General features: G+C 40.0%; 1 protein-coding gene across 1 annotated transcript in view; it reads left to right on the top strand.

Moving 5' to 3' along the window:
* The window catches only part of GRIN2B (glutamate ionotropic receptor NMDA type subunit 2B), a 486,312-nt gene that overhangs the window by 348,132 nt on the left and 122,936 nt on the right, over positions 1-15,244 (top strand). Inside the window, exon 4 of the mRNA XM_004387333.2 lies at positions 8,751-8,865. Coding sequence (XP_004387390.1) covers positions 8,751-8,865 — 115 coding nt within the window. The remainder of the gene's footprint in view (positions 1-8,750; positions 8,866-15,244) is intronic.

Here is a 15,244-nt window from a genome sequence, read left to right as displayed (position 1 = left end):
CTCCCAGTTATCTAGTCTCTCTTCTGGTGCTTGTGCATTGTTACTTATGGTTCGTATTGTGTTTATGCCATATATTAAGGCTCCTAGCATTATCCCTATTTTTTTCTTCCATGATCTTTATCGTTTTCGATTTTATATTTAAGTCTTTGATCCATTTTGAGTTAGTTTTTGTGCATGGTGTGAGGTATGGGTCTTGTTTAGTTTTTTGCAGATGGATATCCAGTTATGCCAGCACCATGTGTTAAAGAGACTGTCTTTTCCCCAGTTGATGGACTTTGGGCCTTTGTCAATTATCAGCTGCTGATAGGTGGATGAATTTAGGTGTGAATTCTCAATTCTGTTCTATTGGTCTGTGTATCTGTTGTTGTACCAGTACCAGGCTGTTTGGTATAATAGGTTCTAAAATCAGTTAGTGTGAGGCCTCCCACTTTGTTCTCGGTCTCTGATCTTAACATGGCAAAGAGTGGCAGCATCTACCTGGACTTCAGTGTTTCCAGCTGTAAATGAGAGAGGTTAGATGACCCCCAAGTCCCACCAATGCTGACATTCTCTCACATATAATAATAATAATCCCAATAGGGTTTAGAAGGAGGGGCTGGTGGATTCAAACTGTCGACCTTTTGGTTAGCAGCTGAACTCTTAACCACGGTGCCACCAGGGCTCCAATAATAATAACAGGTAATATTGATACCAATAATAACGACGATAGCAGAGGCTAACACATAATGCTCACTATAAGATAGGTATAGTCTTTTATGTATATTGAATCATTTAATCCTTCCAACAACCCTATGAGATAGGTACTATTATTTATTTATTTATTTATTTTTGGTGGTGAAGAAACTGAGGCAGAGAAAGGTTAAATAACTTGTAAGCTCACACAACTTAGGTATGGGTAGATCCAGAATTTGAACATAGGTGTCCGTGCTCTTAAATACCACATTACTCTGCCTATTATACTCTGAGCATATATATAACGCATACTGCATCCCTTCCCTCTTTGCTTTACTTAATCTGTTTCTCCTTCATGTTCTCTTTCTACTAAGCATTTTGGGCCATTGTCTAGGCTTTTTATTCCTTTGAAGTAGGATGTCTTACTAATGAAAACAAGCTCCTGGCTTTAATCCCAGACGGACCCATTGGTAAATCCAGAGGATAATTGTTTGCTGGCCGTGGCCTGCCTCATTGATCCTGCTTGGTGAAAGGGTACAGATGGGAAGAAATGAGGCCATCACAACTGGTGGCAAAGCCACACAGAATGCTCATTGATTTGATGATGAGTCTGAAATAACATCTTTCTAGAGAAAGGTTAATATTCTCTACCTTCTTATAGCCAAGCAGAGATTGTTGGGCGACTCTCCTCTTTTCCTTTCATTTAAGATAAAACTGATTCATGGCATTCAGTTATGAAATGGAATCCAGGTAATAACTTTCTGAAATTTTTCATTGTTAGGCCTAGGGGACTGAAAAGACGTTTTCTTGTTAATAGGAGATGAGTTGACACATCACCATTTGCCGTTCAAATGAACGCACTTCAGCTCAAACTGCAAAGGAGCTCAAGCAAATCCTTACTACCAGGGGGAGAGGAAGCATATTAAATTTATCTCAGTCAGTCTTCAAGATTCTTTAATGTCTCATTACTTTAGCATCACTAATTTAGAGTTAAATACTTAAGGTATATATATATATACACACACATACATACGTAGACTAGCCCAAACTTGAACCTTTTATGATTCGTGAAGACTGGTTTGCAAGATAAATTAATGGTAACAAGCACCATTCCAGAGAGGTTTGCAAAATAAATTAGTGGTATAAATACCATTTCAGAGAAAACGTTTAATCAACTGGAGGGCAAATTATTTTTAACCTCTTTCAAGTAATTCTAAATTATTATTACAATCTACTCTTTAAATTAGTTTTTCCTGAGAATCTACTAGGTATCATTTTACAGAAATAAGAGAAAAGGACTACATTTGACACGTTAGGAAATTGGTATTTCTAATTATTTTATTCAACAACATGGCTTTATACGTTTGTATATGACATTATCTGTCCAAGGAAACTTTGAGAACTTTTTCCAATTCCTCTTTGTGAAAAAGACAGCGATTGCTGGCAAGAATGAAGTAATTCAAGTGTCTTGAAAAGATTGTCTCGCGACTTAGGAACTGGTGGATCCAGGATTTGTAGTGTAACTGTGGAGTCCCTGGGTAGCACCAGTGGTTAATGTGTTTGGAAAGGTGGGAAGTTCAAGCCCACTGAGAGGCACTTCAGATGGAAGGACTTGAAATTGACTTCTGAAAAATCAGCCATTGAAAACCCTATGGAGCACAGTTCTATTCTGACACACATGGGGTCACTGTGTGTCAGAACAGACTCGATGGCAACAGGTGGGGATTGTGTGACAGCAGTGTCCTTGCTCTTCAACACGCCCCTCCGCTGCCTATTGTAGTATGGGTATACGTGTGCATGATACACACTTCATTTCTTTTCTTCTCATTTAACTTGGTTATCTATTTCTCCTTTTTATTTTCTTTCTACTAAGCATTTTTGGGCCTTGCCTAGGCTTTTTCATTTGAGTGTTGGATATCTTTCTAATGAGAAAAGCTTCTGGGTGTGATCCCAGAGGAACCCATCTGTAAGTCCGGAAGAAATTATTCCCCCTCATGGTCTGCCACATTGACCACACCACACTAGATTGGTCATTTTGAATGCATTTTGATACTTATAAATTTCTAAGTTGGAAACAGACATTACTGTTTAGTCTATCCAAGCCATAACATTAAGTATCTAATTTTTAAATATATTTGCCTCTTTTCTCTAATACTGGACTCTAGCTAGGTGGCTTTGAAAGTTGAAAAAAGTTCACTGTTTCCAATCCTGTGGGCAATTGTTTCTATTATGTCTGGAGAAAATGGGTATAACAAGTAGTAATTTTAAAAAACAGACCAGAGAAGGGATTTTTGAAAGATTTGTGGTTTCACCATGCAGATGATGGAGTTCAATAACGTAACAGCCACAGTATTAATCAGAAGAAATGCAGAAATAGAGAGCATGTCAAAGAAACAACTCTGAAGCTTGCTACATCAGGCAGGTGGGATAGTATGAAGCAGTGTATTTTTCAGACAGAGGAGCTGAAGGCTTTACAAGTGACACAACAAAGACACAAAGTTGTAGAGTTAAGAGATTATTTTCGAGTTAGAAAATTATAAACAGGGGGCAGGAATTCAAGTCTTCTGCCTGGAATTGTGTTCCTTTATTACTTTGCCTTTAATAACTGGAGAATGGAAAATCAGAGTTTTGAAAAATTAGCCATTCTTGAGGCATGGTGCTGAGTGGGAAGAATGCTGGGCTGCGAGTGAGGACACCTGAATGCCTCTCCCTACCTCATGGTCTGATCTTGGTAAAACCATGAAACCCTTCTGCACTTCATCTACTTCATCTGAAAATGAAGGGATTGGGTGAGATGAGATACTATATCTCTCTTATTACCATATTCACAGACATGCAATTAAAAAACAAAATCTAGTCCTTTGTAAAAATATTGAGGGCAAACTGAATATTCTGGTGCCAGGGCTGTTGGTTTGCTGAGGAAATTCTGGCAGAGCTCTTCCAGACGCCTTGCACACAGAGTATGCTGCTAAATCATTACTTTGGGTATCTGCATGAGCTCTGAGTGGCACAGCCTAAATCCAAGAGGCAGAAGAACTTTTTACCTCAACTTGACCCTATAAAACTGATTGGAGTAGGGCTTTAGCCATATAAAGGTAATGTGTTGGCTCTGAGCCCATCAGGATTCTGAGGCTCTTTCTCAACAAGGAGTTGAGCAGGAAGTGAGAAGGATTTTAGTTTATTCAATCTGTATTAGGGATCTGTATAGTCCAAGGCTTGCCATGTTATATGAGAGTGCTAAATTGCACATCTGGGGCTCTGTGAAGTCGACTTCACTTCAGTTGATGATGTAATGAAAAGCACATTAACCTGAGAATTGGAATAATTGAGCTCCAGTCCTGAACAGGCAGGTCACCTTGGGAAAGCCGAGTAGTGTCTCAGGACCTATTTCATGCTGTCTCACATGAGGGTTCTCAATGGATAGCATCTTAAGTTTTCATCTAGTTCTTGCATTCTGAGATTTTGCGCGATATTAGAACTTCATGAGACAGGCCATGAGGTTTCTTAGGAGTCAAACTACATCCCAGGGACAGATAAAGCTCTGTCTTTCTATCTGTCTGTCTATCTATGGAGCCCTGGTGGTGCAGTCAAGTGCTTGGCTGCTGACCAAAAGATTAGTGGTTTGAACCCACCCAGTGGCTCCGTGACAGAAGGACTTGGAGATCTGCTTCCATAAAGATCACAGCCAAGAAAACCCTGTGGAAAAGTTCTAATCTGTCACATGGTGTTGCTATGAATCAAAAATGACTTGACAGCACCTAACAACAACATATATACATATATATGTTCATACTCACACACACACACACATACCAGTCTTAGATGAGGTTTCCAGGAGATCATGGCGTTATGGGCAGAACTCCTGAATTTGGCTGCCATTTGAAGCTAGGCTTTCTGACTGTGTACTTGAGAATAACATGTTTAGAGAAATGTAGAATAGCTGTGGCCTCTCTTAAGCTTAGTTTTAGTTCAGTCCTTTACTCAGGATTTACTCATAGAAACTTTGTGTTTTTAATTAATATTCAAAATTGATAAAGTACAACTAGATCCAAAAGTAGTTGGATATTCCCAGGTCTTGGAAAGTTAAAAATGATTATTATGCCCATTTGACTTAGTCTATCCTCCGTATCTGGAATATAATCTCTATTCCTTAGATGTATTCCATGGATCATTGGGTCGTGTTAAAATGTAGTTATTGTACTTTTAGTCATTGAGGTCCAAAATGGAGCAAGTTCCTTGCCTTCAGATACTCACATCACGATAATATATTCTTTTTCTGAATGTTTTCTGATACATAACCTTATATTTGTATCACATTTATATAGTTTTTTTTTTATCCATTGTTTCATTTGATCATCACAACAACTGATAGTTTGGATGTAAAATGGTGTCTCCATTTTAAAGAGGAAAAACTGAGGTTCAGAGAGATAATTTGGTGCCAAGGTCACATGGCTAGAAGTGATCACATGCCCAATTATTTTTTCACACTTTGATTACTGTGTGATTGTTTTGTTCCATGAGTCGGAGGGTATCCTTGCTCAAGGCTGGTGTTTATTTCGAAGTGTCTCACTAAGAGCTGACTGCCTTGGTGGTGTGTGTTTAAGCATTTGGCTGTTAACCAAAAGGTCGGCAGTTCAAATCCACGAGCCACTCCTTGAAAACCCTGTGGGGCAGTTCTACTCTGTCCTGTAGGGCCGCTATGAGTCAGAATCGACTTGACAGCAGTGTGTTTGGTTTTTTTTTTGGCGCTAAGAGCTAAATGTTGACACATCACAGGCAATCACTCAGAAAAATGCAATGTAAATGATTAGTCTATATGCTGCTGAAGGATATGAATGACTTAAGGGATACTTTGGGGAAGACTAGTTGGTATATTGTCATAAAATTATATTAATAAGTCTAAAATATGTGAGAAATGCTTAGGTAGAACTTACAGAGCTAGGAGAGTATGAACACCCGCTTTAGAGAACAATTTCTAAAGAAAGTCAAAATGAGCTGGAGCAAGAATAACTAGATAAATTCAACTACAGACCAGTTACATTGCCCATGAGTATGGTTTATTTTCTGAAAGTTTAAATTTCTCAACTTAAGTACCCAGTTCAGTGCTGCCTCCTTCAAAGAAGTCATCTTGAGAGGTTATATACTTATTCCATTCCTCCTGCTTATTATTTTTGGAACTTCTCATTTATAATTGCCTTCTGAAATGGATGCTTTCTTTTAAATATTCTTTTTTTTAAAAATTGTACTTTAGGTGAAGGTTTACAGAACAAATAGTTTCTCATTAAACAGTCAGTACACATATTGTTTCATGACATTGGTTAACAGCCCCACGACATGTCAACCCTCTCCCTTCTCGATGTTTTTGTTTTTTCCTTTGGTGAAAATATACATAGCCAATGATAAACCATTCCAAAAATTTCTACATGCACAGTTCAGTGACATCAATTACATTCTTCCAGTTGTGCTGCTATTCTCACTTTAGATGAAGGTTTATAGAACAAAATAGTTTCTGATTAATCTTTTAAATATTCTTAATGGTGTTTTAGATAAACTCAGAATTATTGAGAGCCATGTCTGTTGAAAAAGGGGGTGCTTAAGCCAGGTAATTTCTTTTATTTTTTTTTCCAAAAAAGAGAAGAGACTAAAATTTTTTTTTTTTTTTGCATGACTGATAAACATTCTCTGAAGACTTCCAGAATTATTTAATTCTAAGCAATGCAGTATTGTTGTAGTAAGAACATATTTTCCAAGTTAATTTATGTTGGAGGCTTAAATTCTGGTTTGTTATTTTGAAATACTTTGTCTTGTGGTTTTGTAATTATAGACCCTAGAAAAAATTCTGTAGGGCTTTGGATGGAGTGTTGGAATTGCTCTAAACTGCAGGAGATCTGAATATTATCTTCAAACTAGTGATGAACTTGAGGAAGTGTCACTGAGCTGAGAGATAAGGATTTGTGCAGGGAATGGAGAAGATGCTGTCTGGAGCATTGAGTTGAATTATGGGTGCTATACATTGACCACTCAGAGACAGCAGTCAAGATGGTAAGGGGAGGGGACTTGAAGCCATGTCATATTATTGCTAGCTGGGCATATTAACCTGATGTTGCATGTAAGAATCAGGGTAGTGTGGTAGAAAGGACATGGGTCTAAGACTATTGGTTAAAAAGTTATTTCTATTCCCAATTAGCTGTGTAACACTGGGCAAATAACTGAATCTCTCTGTGCTTCAGTTTCCTAATCTATCAAGTTAAAACTATAGAACTAAATGAGCTAAAGGGTTCTTCAAAGTTTAAAATTGATTTTATAAATGATCCACGCTAAATATCTTCAAATACGTCAGAAGCTCTCACGTGGAAGAGGGATTCGACTACGACTATATAATATCTAAGGAGAAAACAAGAATCAAGGGATTGATTGCAAGGGGGCAGATTTCAGCTCTATGTAATAAAGAACTGCACAATAGTGAGATGGGCTACCTTGGGAGTGGACGGTGCAGTGAGAAGTTCTCCATCAGTGGAAGTATTCAAGAAGACCTGAGAGGAGGACCAATTTTATGACGTAGACGAGAAGTATAAATTGCAGGAAGTGGTGGGCTAGTTGGATAGGCTGGTCTTTTTCAATTCTGAGATTCTTGTACTCTCTACTATTTCATAAAACATCTCCTGATTATATTTGTGAAGCTACACAAAACCAGGGAATTCCAGGCTTAAAAAGTCCAAGCAGCCCTAGATGTGACGAGTGGCTCATGGGGGTTTGGTTCATGCTGCCTAGGCATCTTCATAACAGCCAGCATCTTCCTCCTAGCAACCTTGTTGTTTATCCTGATGTTACCTAAACAAATCAAATCAGAGTCTTCTAGTTTCACTGAATGAGAAGATTTAAAAAGGTGACCCTTTAAACTGCCTCCTGATGCATTCTTCTTTTTCCCTTCGATGTATTAGGTACTGGTGTTGGCCACATCCTTGAAGCCCTTTAACACTCTCTTTGCAATTACAAGATACCCCTTGTGCTTCTTAGCAGAGACACATCTTGCAAACAGCATCAGACCCAAGGCTTCAGAGTAGCATGTCATGTGAACACAGAGCTTATCATTATTGATTCCTTGGGCCAGTATAGCAAAGGGACATTAATTACCATCAGCACAGTTGCCCTAATGCAGTTGTAATGAGCACGCTGGTGGGAATTCCCAAAGAGGGAACTGTTCATCAGATCACAGCAGCCAGCAGGGGAATGGGGTGGGCTGAGGGTACAGGTGTTGAGGGAGAAGACAATTTCATTGGTCTGAGTCTAGTTACCTCCAGAGTTTCCACTAATTTATGCACGTGCATCCAAAGCCCTCTGTGAAATACCTACACACTTTCCCCTCCACCCCTGATATTTTCTATTCACTCTACATAGTACAGTAACCCTGGTTTCAGATGCATCTCTGTGGATGCAGGTCTCTGCCTACTGGACTCATCTTGCAACTCTTAGACTAGAAGTGTGGGATGAGCAGGCCTTTAGCAAGAGTTAAGAAGCATGTGCACATCGCTGGGGAGATACCTTAAGCTGCAATTGCTACCTTTCTTAGCAAAAAGTTGTCTTGGTACCCTCCCACTTTCTTCTCTTGTCTCTACCACCTCCAGCCTTTAATCCTCCTCCTTTTTTGAATAATACTTAACTTAATAATACTTAACACTTAATGAGAGTTTACTATACACCAAGCTTCATGGTAAGTGCTTACCCTAAGTTATCTCGTTTAGCTTTATAAACCTTTATTTTGTAATAAATTTAATGCCCTATTTTTTGTAGATGGAGAGAACTGAGGTTCAAAAAAGGTCCAAGTCGTAGCTATAGTCTGAACTGAAACCCAAAGGTTTCATTTTAAAACATTCTATTATTTTTCATATTATTTGTAGTACGAGAAAATTTGGATGACTTTATTGTATAATCAAATACGAGTTTGAGGGATACCACATTGGTTATGATATCTTTATATCTGTCTACCTGTCTGTCTACAGCCAACTGTCTATCTACTTATTTTGTTCTTGGTGTACAGTCTTCAAACTTTTAATATTCCTTTTGTTTTATCTTCACAGGTATCTGATCAATGTCACCTTTGAAGGGAGGAACCTGTCCTTCAGTGAAGATGGCTATCAGATGCACCCGAAACTGGTGATAATCCTTCTGAACAAGGAGAGGAAGTGGGAGAGGGTAGGACATGTCTTTGGCAATTCTTGAGCAAAGTAGAGGGGTAGGGAAGTAAAATTTTACAGCACACTGAAGGAAAACAATCCCTTGATTCTGGTCTCCAGAGCTGGCGTGCAAGAGACAAGTACTTTGAGAACACAAGATAAGCCATTTCTCAGACTTGAATCTTAATTTTCTTGCTACTTTGGTTAATCAAGAGGCTGTTTTCTTTATGTGCATTACAATTTCCTGTTGGCTATATTGCTGTCTGAATCGACGTTATTTTGATGGAAGAGTGTTCATGTACAATATAAAATATTTTTGTGAAGAAACCAAGTAGGAGGTATAATTCAGAAGTCGTCTTAAGCAGTATACCGGGGAGGCCTATGGAGCCTAATTTTTGAGCAGGCAGGTTTGCATTTACGGTGATTGTACAGTCACCACGTAAAGTCTTGCTCTGGCTGTCTCTCATCACAGGCTGATCCCATTGTCGGAAATTCCACCATTAGGAATTAATTTCTGTGGGTGCCAGACTGCCTAGGTTCAATTCCCAACTCTCCCCAGTAAATTTGTCTTCTTAGGACCTGCACCTGCTTAGGACCTACAAATCTCTTAACTACTATGTCTCAGTTTCTTCATCTATAAAATGAGAATAATAATAGTACTGACATTACAGAGTGGTTACCAGGATGAAATAAATTAGTATATGCAAAGTACTTAGAAAGGTGCCTGGCACGTAGTAAGCACTCAGTAAGTGTGGACTTTTATTATTATTCTAGATTCCTAGTTAAATACAAATATTCCTGAGAGTAATGCCATTACTGAAGTATCTCCAAATATGTTCTGGGGAACACTTGTGCCTTGAGATACTTTGCTGGAAAATGGTTCTGTGGATACATAAGATTGGGTGATGCTACCTACTGCTGCTTCTTCTTGCAGGTTCTCAGAGCATACTTGCAGTGGAAAGTTCTGAGATCTCTTATAGTAAAGAAACATCTTTAATTTTGTTCAAATTGATATTTCCCAAAATTATTTTATCACAGGACCCCTTTGTTCATGAAATGCTTATGCTGTGAAAATACCTTGGGAAAGATTCATTTAAGACATTGCTTGCAGACTCCATGGGCCAATTGGCTGAAAATAGGCTTCAAGATGTCAGCACGGTTCTGACTAGAATGGAAACCAAGCTGTGTATTTCTAGAGGGAATAGTCAGGGAAAGAGGCCAGAGGTAGGCTTCCTGAAATTCTCAATTTCATCAGAGACAGCCCAGGACAGCTAGTTATAAGAATGCTCACCTGTTAAATTGGGTGTGTGTAGCTCAGGTAGTAGAATCCAGGACCTTATCCTTCAAATAGAAAGACCGCAGTCTGTCATGAACTTCCTTTTAGTAGGGCACAACTTTAGGGCTTAAACTATGCCTGGAGTTTTTGACTGAAGTTGCCCTCCCTCCACTGAGTTATCGTTTGTTCAGAAATGGTTGTTCCCTGGGCTTCTGTTCTTCATCCCAATCAAGCTGCTTTTTACTTCTGCTGTAGAGACATAATTTAAGAAGTGTTCTGGGACACTTCTGTGTATCTCCAGAAGAGGAGTTATTAATAACTGAGACTTTATACGTGGATGTCCAGCCGGGGTAGATTTTATGCAGTAGACTCATGATTACTGTTTCAAGTAGGAGGCATCTCACATCTGTCCTTTCTTAAAGAGATATGACAGTCAGTGCTGCTGGCTTCCCTTCCTTAGGCCAGCTCTGAGGCCTGGGACCCTCACTCCTTACCAGAACCTTCCCCTGGGATTTGGATCCCTTCACTCCTTATCAAATCTACCTTTACTCTGGCTATTGAATTTATTCCTCCCTTTTTATATGACCCAAGAACCATACTGTAGTTTTTAAAAGGGCATCCCTGTCCCTGACCCTGCCTTTATCCGTTCAGATGGGTCCAAATGCTGCCACTTGAGTGACCTTCTTAAAACACAAGTTGATTATGTTCTTTCTCTGCCTAAACCCTTTCAAGGTTTCTGTGGTTTATGGATTGGGTCCAAACTTTATTACTGCATTCAAGGCTCTGGTGTGCATTCCTAAGCTCATCTTCTCTTCCCCATCTCACCTTCAAGCTTCACTGGGCTCCCCTCTGTTCTGAGAATGTGCCCCTGTACGTTCTGTCCTCTGTACAACATACCATGATGTGTCCTTTTCCTGGAATGAATTTTCCAATTATACAAATCATAACCATCATTTGAAACTAAATTAAAATTTTTTTGCCTCCTTCCCTGATCTTTGACCTAGATTTAATTTCTCACTCCCTGGGCCCTCATAGCTTTTGTTCATACCTCTGTTATACACCCATCACATCCACCTTGTGTTAGAGCTGTGCGTGTGTTCCAGACGGCAGAGATTGTGTCTTTGTTTCATTGTGTCCTCTCAGCACCTGGGAGAGTGTATTGCACAGAGCAGTTCAATAAATATTTGTCAAATGAATGAAAATCATTATGTAATAAAAGACTCTAAAATCTATCATGAAGAATCTAAGTTTATGCTGTTGCATTTGATACAATAGCTTTTTTGGGAGAGGAATGAAATCTTTATGCAGATTGAGTTTTTATAGATCATGCTTTTAAAGTACTAAGGGAATTGTTATTAAAAGAAATTCTGTGGTTAGTCTTTTTGTAAAGCATTTTGGTAGGGGTTGGGATCGTAGAATAGAACATTTTCATATGGACTTGGTTAAATCAGGGGACATTTCTGAAGAGAGATCTTTAGTGTTCATTGAGTTCACAGAGCCATGTAGCTCCCAAACTTGGAAGCCCTGGTTAGGGCTTGCTTGTTTGCATGGAGAGGTGGCAGGAGCCAGGCATGGCTCTAGGACATGGTGGGGCACAGTGAAATGCATCGTGGGTAGTTGCACCTTGTCTTTCATGGTTATCCTTGCCCCCAGAACCCTTTGCATTCTCCAGGTTCCTAATACTACTCAAGAAGATTCCCTGCGGTCATGGGTCTGTGGACTCGTGAGGGGCAGGCACGAGGGTGGAGATTATACAGTAAGCAGTTAGACACTGGAAGGATAATCAGGGAAGGAATCTGGATTCGTGGTGAAAACATGGGCTGAGAGGCAGGACTGTCAGCTTCTAATCATGCCACCAACTAGCTGTGTGATTTGTTCTTTTCACTTTCCTTGGTCTTTCTTTCCTCATTTCTAAAATGATGGCATGAAACTAAGAAGCTCTCTAGGGTTCTTTCTGGCTCTAGCTTCTGGGATTACAAATTCATGTGGTAAAGATTCAGGAGTTTGGAATGGAAATTGGGGTGAAAGTTGGAGCATACAAAGGAACTTGCATTTTTTAATTTATTTATTTAATTTTGTTGTGTTTTAGGTGAAAGTTTACAACGCAAATTAGTTTTTCATTCAAAAAAATGAATACACAAATTGTTTTGTGACATTGGTTGCAATCCTCGCGATGTGTCAGCACTCTCCCTGTTTCCTTTTCCACCCTGGGTTCTCTGTGTCCATTTGTCCAGTTTTCCTGTCCCTTCCTGCCTTCTCGTCTTTGTTTTTGAGCAGGTGTTGCCCATTTGGTCTCATATACTTGATTGGACTAAGAAGCATGTTCCTCACATGTGGTATTGTTTATTTTATAGGCCTGTTTAATCTTTGTCTTAAAAGTGGGCTTTGGAAGTGGCTTCAGTTCTGAGTTAGCAGGGTGTCCTGCGTTTAGTTTTAAGGACAGTAGCTACCAGGACATATTTATCATTCCTGTCATTTAGATAAATATCATCTCCCCAGAAAGGCCTTCTCTCATGACTCAAGCTAAAGTAGCTACCCAGTCACTCTATCACAATGGTTTATTTTAATTTTCATAATGACACCTATCTGACATTTTGCTTATTGGCTTATTTATTGCTTGTCTCTTCGTGCCAAGATGGGTGCTTCATGGGAGCAAGACCTTGTCTGTGTTGTTCACCTCTAAAATCCTAACACTTAAGGAAGAGTGCCTGGCTCATGGTGGGCACTCAAAAGATAATTGTTAAATACATAAAGAATGTGTATGCTTAGGAGAGTTAGAATATTGTCCAGCCATTTGGCTTCTACCCTGAAAATCAGCACTTTAGACAGAGTGGTTGGTGGTAGAGAGCCTGAGAGCAGGTGCATTTCCCACCTGAAGTGAGCGTCCAAGTGCCAGTGAAGGACTCGGGGGCCTCTTCACTGCGGCTCCATATCCAGGGGAGGCATGTGTGTAAACAGTTGTTAACAAGGAGCCTCAGGTCAAGGAAGATTCATTAAGTTGTTGATGTGAAGCATGTGATGGGCTTTTCAAAATATTCCTTCAGATTTTCAAAAAGTAGTTTCAATCTTACAGCTGATAAATTTGGTTCCTCCAGAAAGACTTGAAGTCAAGGCAACATAGCCTATGGGACCTGAGCGGTCAGAAAGAACTAAATTCAGTCCCCCACATTGCCCTTTATCAGCTGTATAACCTGCGCAAGTGACTGATGTTATCTGAATCTATCTATATTCCTTTGGTAAAATGGGGTTGTTGTAAAGACTAAGCGAGATTTTAGAGTAGAACACAAGTCCCCACCTCCCTTGTGTAATTTTTTAAAGTAATATTTGCATATGGTAAAAAAATCAAATGGTACAAGAGAGTAACCAGTGAAAAGAATCTCTCCTTCTCATCTAGTAGCTTTTGTCCCCCAGATTCCCTCCCCAAAGCAATCATTGTTACCAGTTTCTTATGTATTCCCCTGAAAATACTCCAAGCATATACCAACAAATTTTATGTATTTACCCAACCTCCTTTTTATAAACAAGTACCTGCTCTTATGGACTTTTAATGGGAAATTATGTAAGTAACCGGGAGTCCTTGGATAGTGGAAACGGTTAATGCACTCAGCTGCTAACTGAAAGGTTGGAGGTTTGAGTCCATCCAGAGGATGCCTCAGAAGGAAGGCCTGGTGATCTGCGTCCGAAAAATCAGCCCTGTGGAGCACAGTTCTACTCTCAAACCCGGGGGGTTGCCATGAGTCGGAATCAACTCAATGGCAACTGGTATGTAAGCATCCCCTAAGAGGCAGGGGAGACTGAAATAGCAACAAGACTCCTCAATCAGAATTCTATTCACAGAGAGCCCAGTACATGTCTCCAGTATTAGGAACGTAGGGGAAGACATTTAAGAAGAGATATACACACACATGCACTCCTGGCATGGTGAGTTGGTAGGGGTCAGGAATGGTGAAAAAATAATGTATGCAGAGAGGGTTAATTTGTTAGACTGTCTAAGTGGAGGACAGCTGCATAATCTTGCATTAAAAATAGTCAGGCACAGAGAAGCAGCTCCAACAAACATTCAGGCTTCTCAGTCTTTATCAGAGCCTCTCCTGATTCGCTTCATTGCTACCGCTCTCGGCTTCCATTTAATGGTTCCTAAAATGGGGATAATAAAAATGAAGTGCAGTGGGGGTGTGTTCTGAGTAATGACTTCAAGAAATGATGATAGTGCATTTTCAGGCTATAAGATGTAAACAGAACTTAAAGGGACTGTCTAGGTCAGAATTAAAAAGCATATGTATGATTTGCATCTCTGCTTGTCTTTTCCCCAAAGAGATGAGAGGTGTGTTTTATAAGCCCCCTCCCTCTTCCCTGCCTCCTCTTGCCAGGAAAACCTCCTTCCTTGTGTGGATTAAAACATTCTCAGTTGGCTTGGGTCGTCCACTGGGCTCCCCAAGCCTCCCAGTTATCTCTGGCATGTCAGCCTTGTAATACTGAGATGTCACAGCTGCATCCCCCAATGAATGAAGTGCTGGAAATGAAAGTGCTGGCGCACAGTGCTGGGCCCATAATAAAACCAAAACCAAACCCATTGCCATCGAGTCAATTCTGACTCATAGCCAACTTATAGGACAGAGTAGAACTGCCCCATAGCGTTTCCAAGGAGCAGCTGGTGGATTCGAACTGCCAACCTTTCAGTTAGTAGCCCAGCTCTTAACCACTGTGCCACCAGGGTTCCATAATAGTAGTTACGAATTAATGGATGGGTCCTTGGGAGAGATCAAGGGTCACCAAACTGGTAGAAGGAAGACTCCTAAGAGCAGCAGCAGAAATAACAACAACAACATAATCATAAGACAGGTTACTCTGCCAGGATCTGGAATCTAAGTTGAATGAGCCAGGTTAAGGGATACAATCTGCTTCTGGTAACTGTGTGTCCAGGGGACTGCCTAGCAGCACTAACTCCAAAGTGTGGATGCGGTGATACTACCACGCAAGGACTATCGTGATCATATTCCAGAGTGATCAGATTTGAAGATGATACAATAGAGGTCAGTTGCTGCTGTGGCAGATATCACTTGAACACTTTTGATTGACAATAAAACAGCCTCCCCACCCTCTGCACGTGCGTGAACACTCA

Source organism: Trichechus manatus, unplaced genomic scaffold (genome assembly GCF_000243295.1).
Source record: "Trichechus manatus latirostris isolate Lorelei unplaced genomic scaffold, TriManLat1.0 scaffold00184, whole genome shotgun sequence".
NCBI classification, from domain to species: Eukaryota; Metazoa; Chordata; class Mammalia; order Sirenia; family Trichechidae; genus Trichechus; species Trichechus manatus.
The sequence above is the reverse complement of the archived record's forward strand: the minus strand, read 5'-3'. Positions and strand labels throughout refer to the sequence as shown.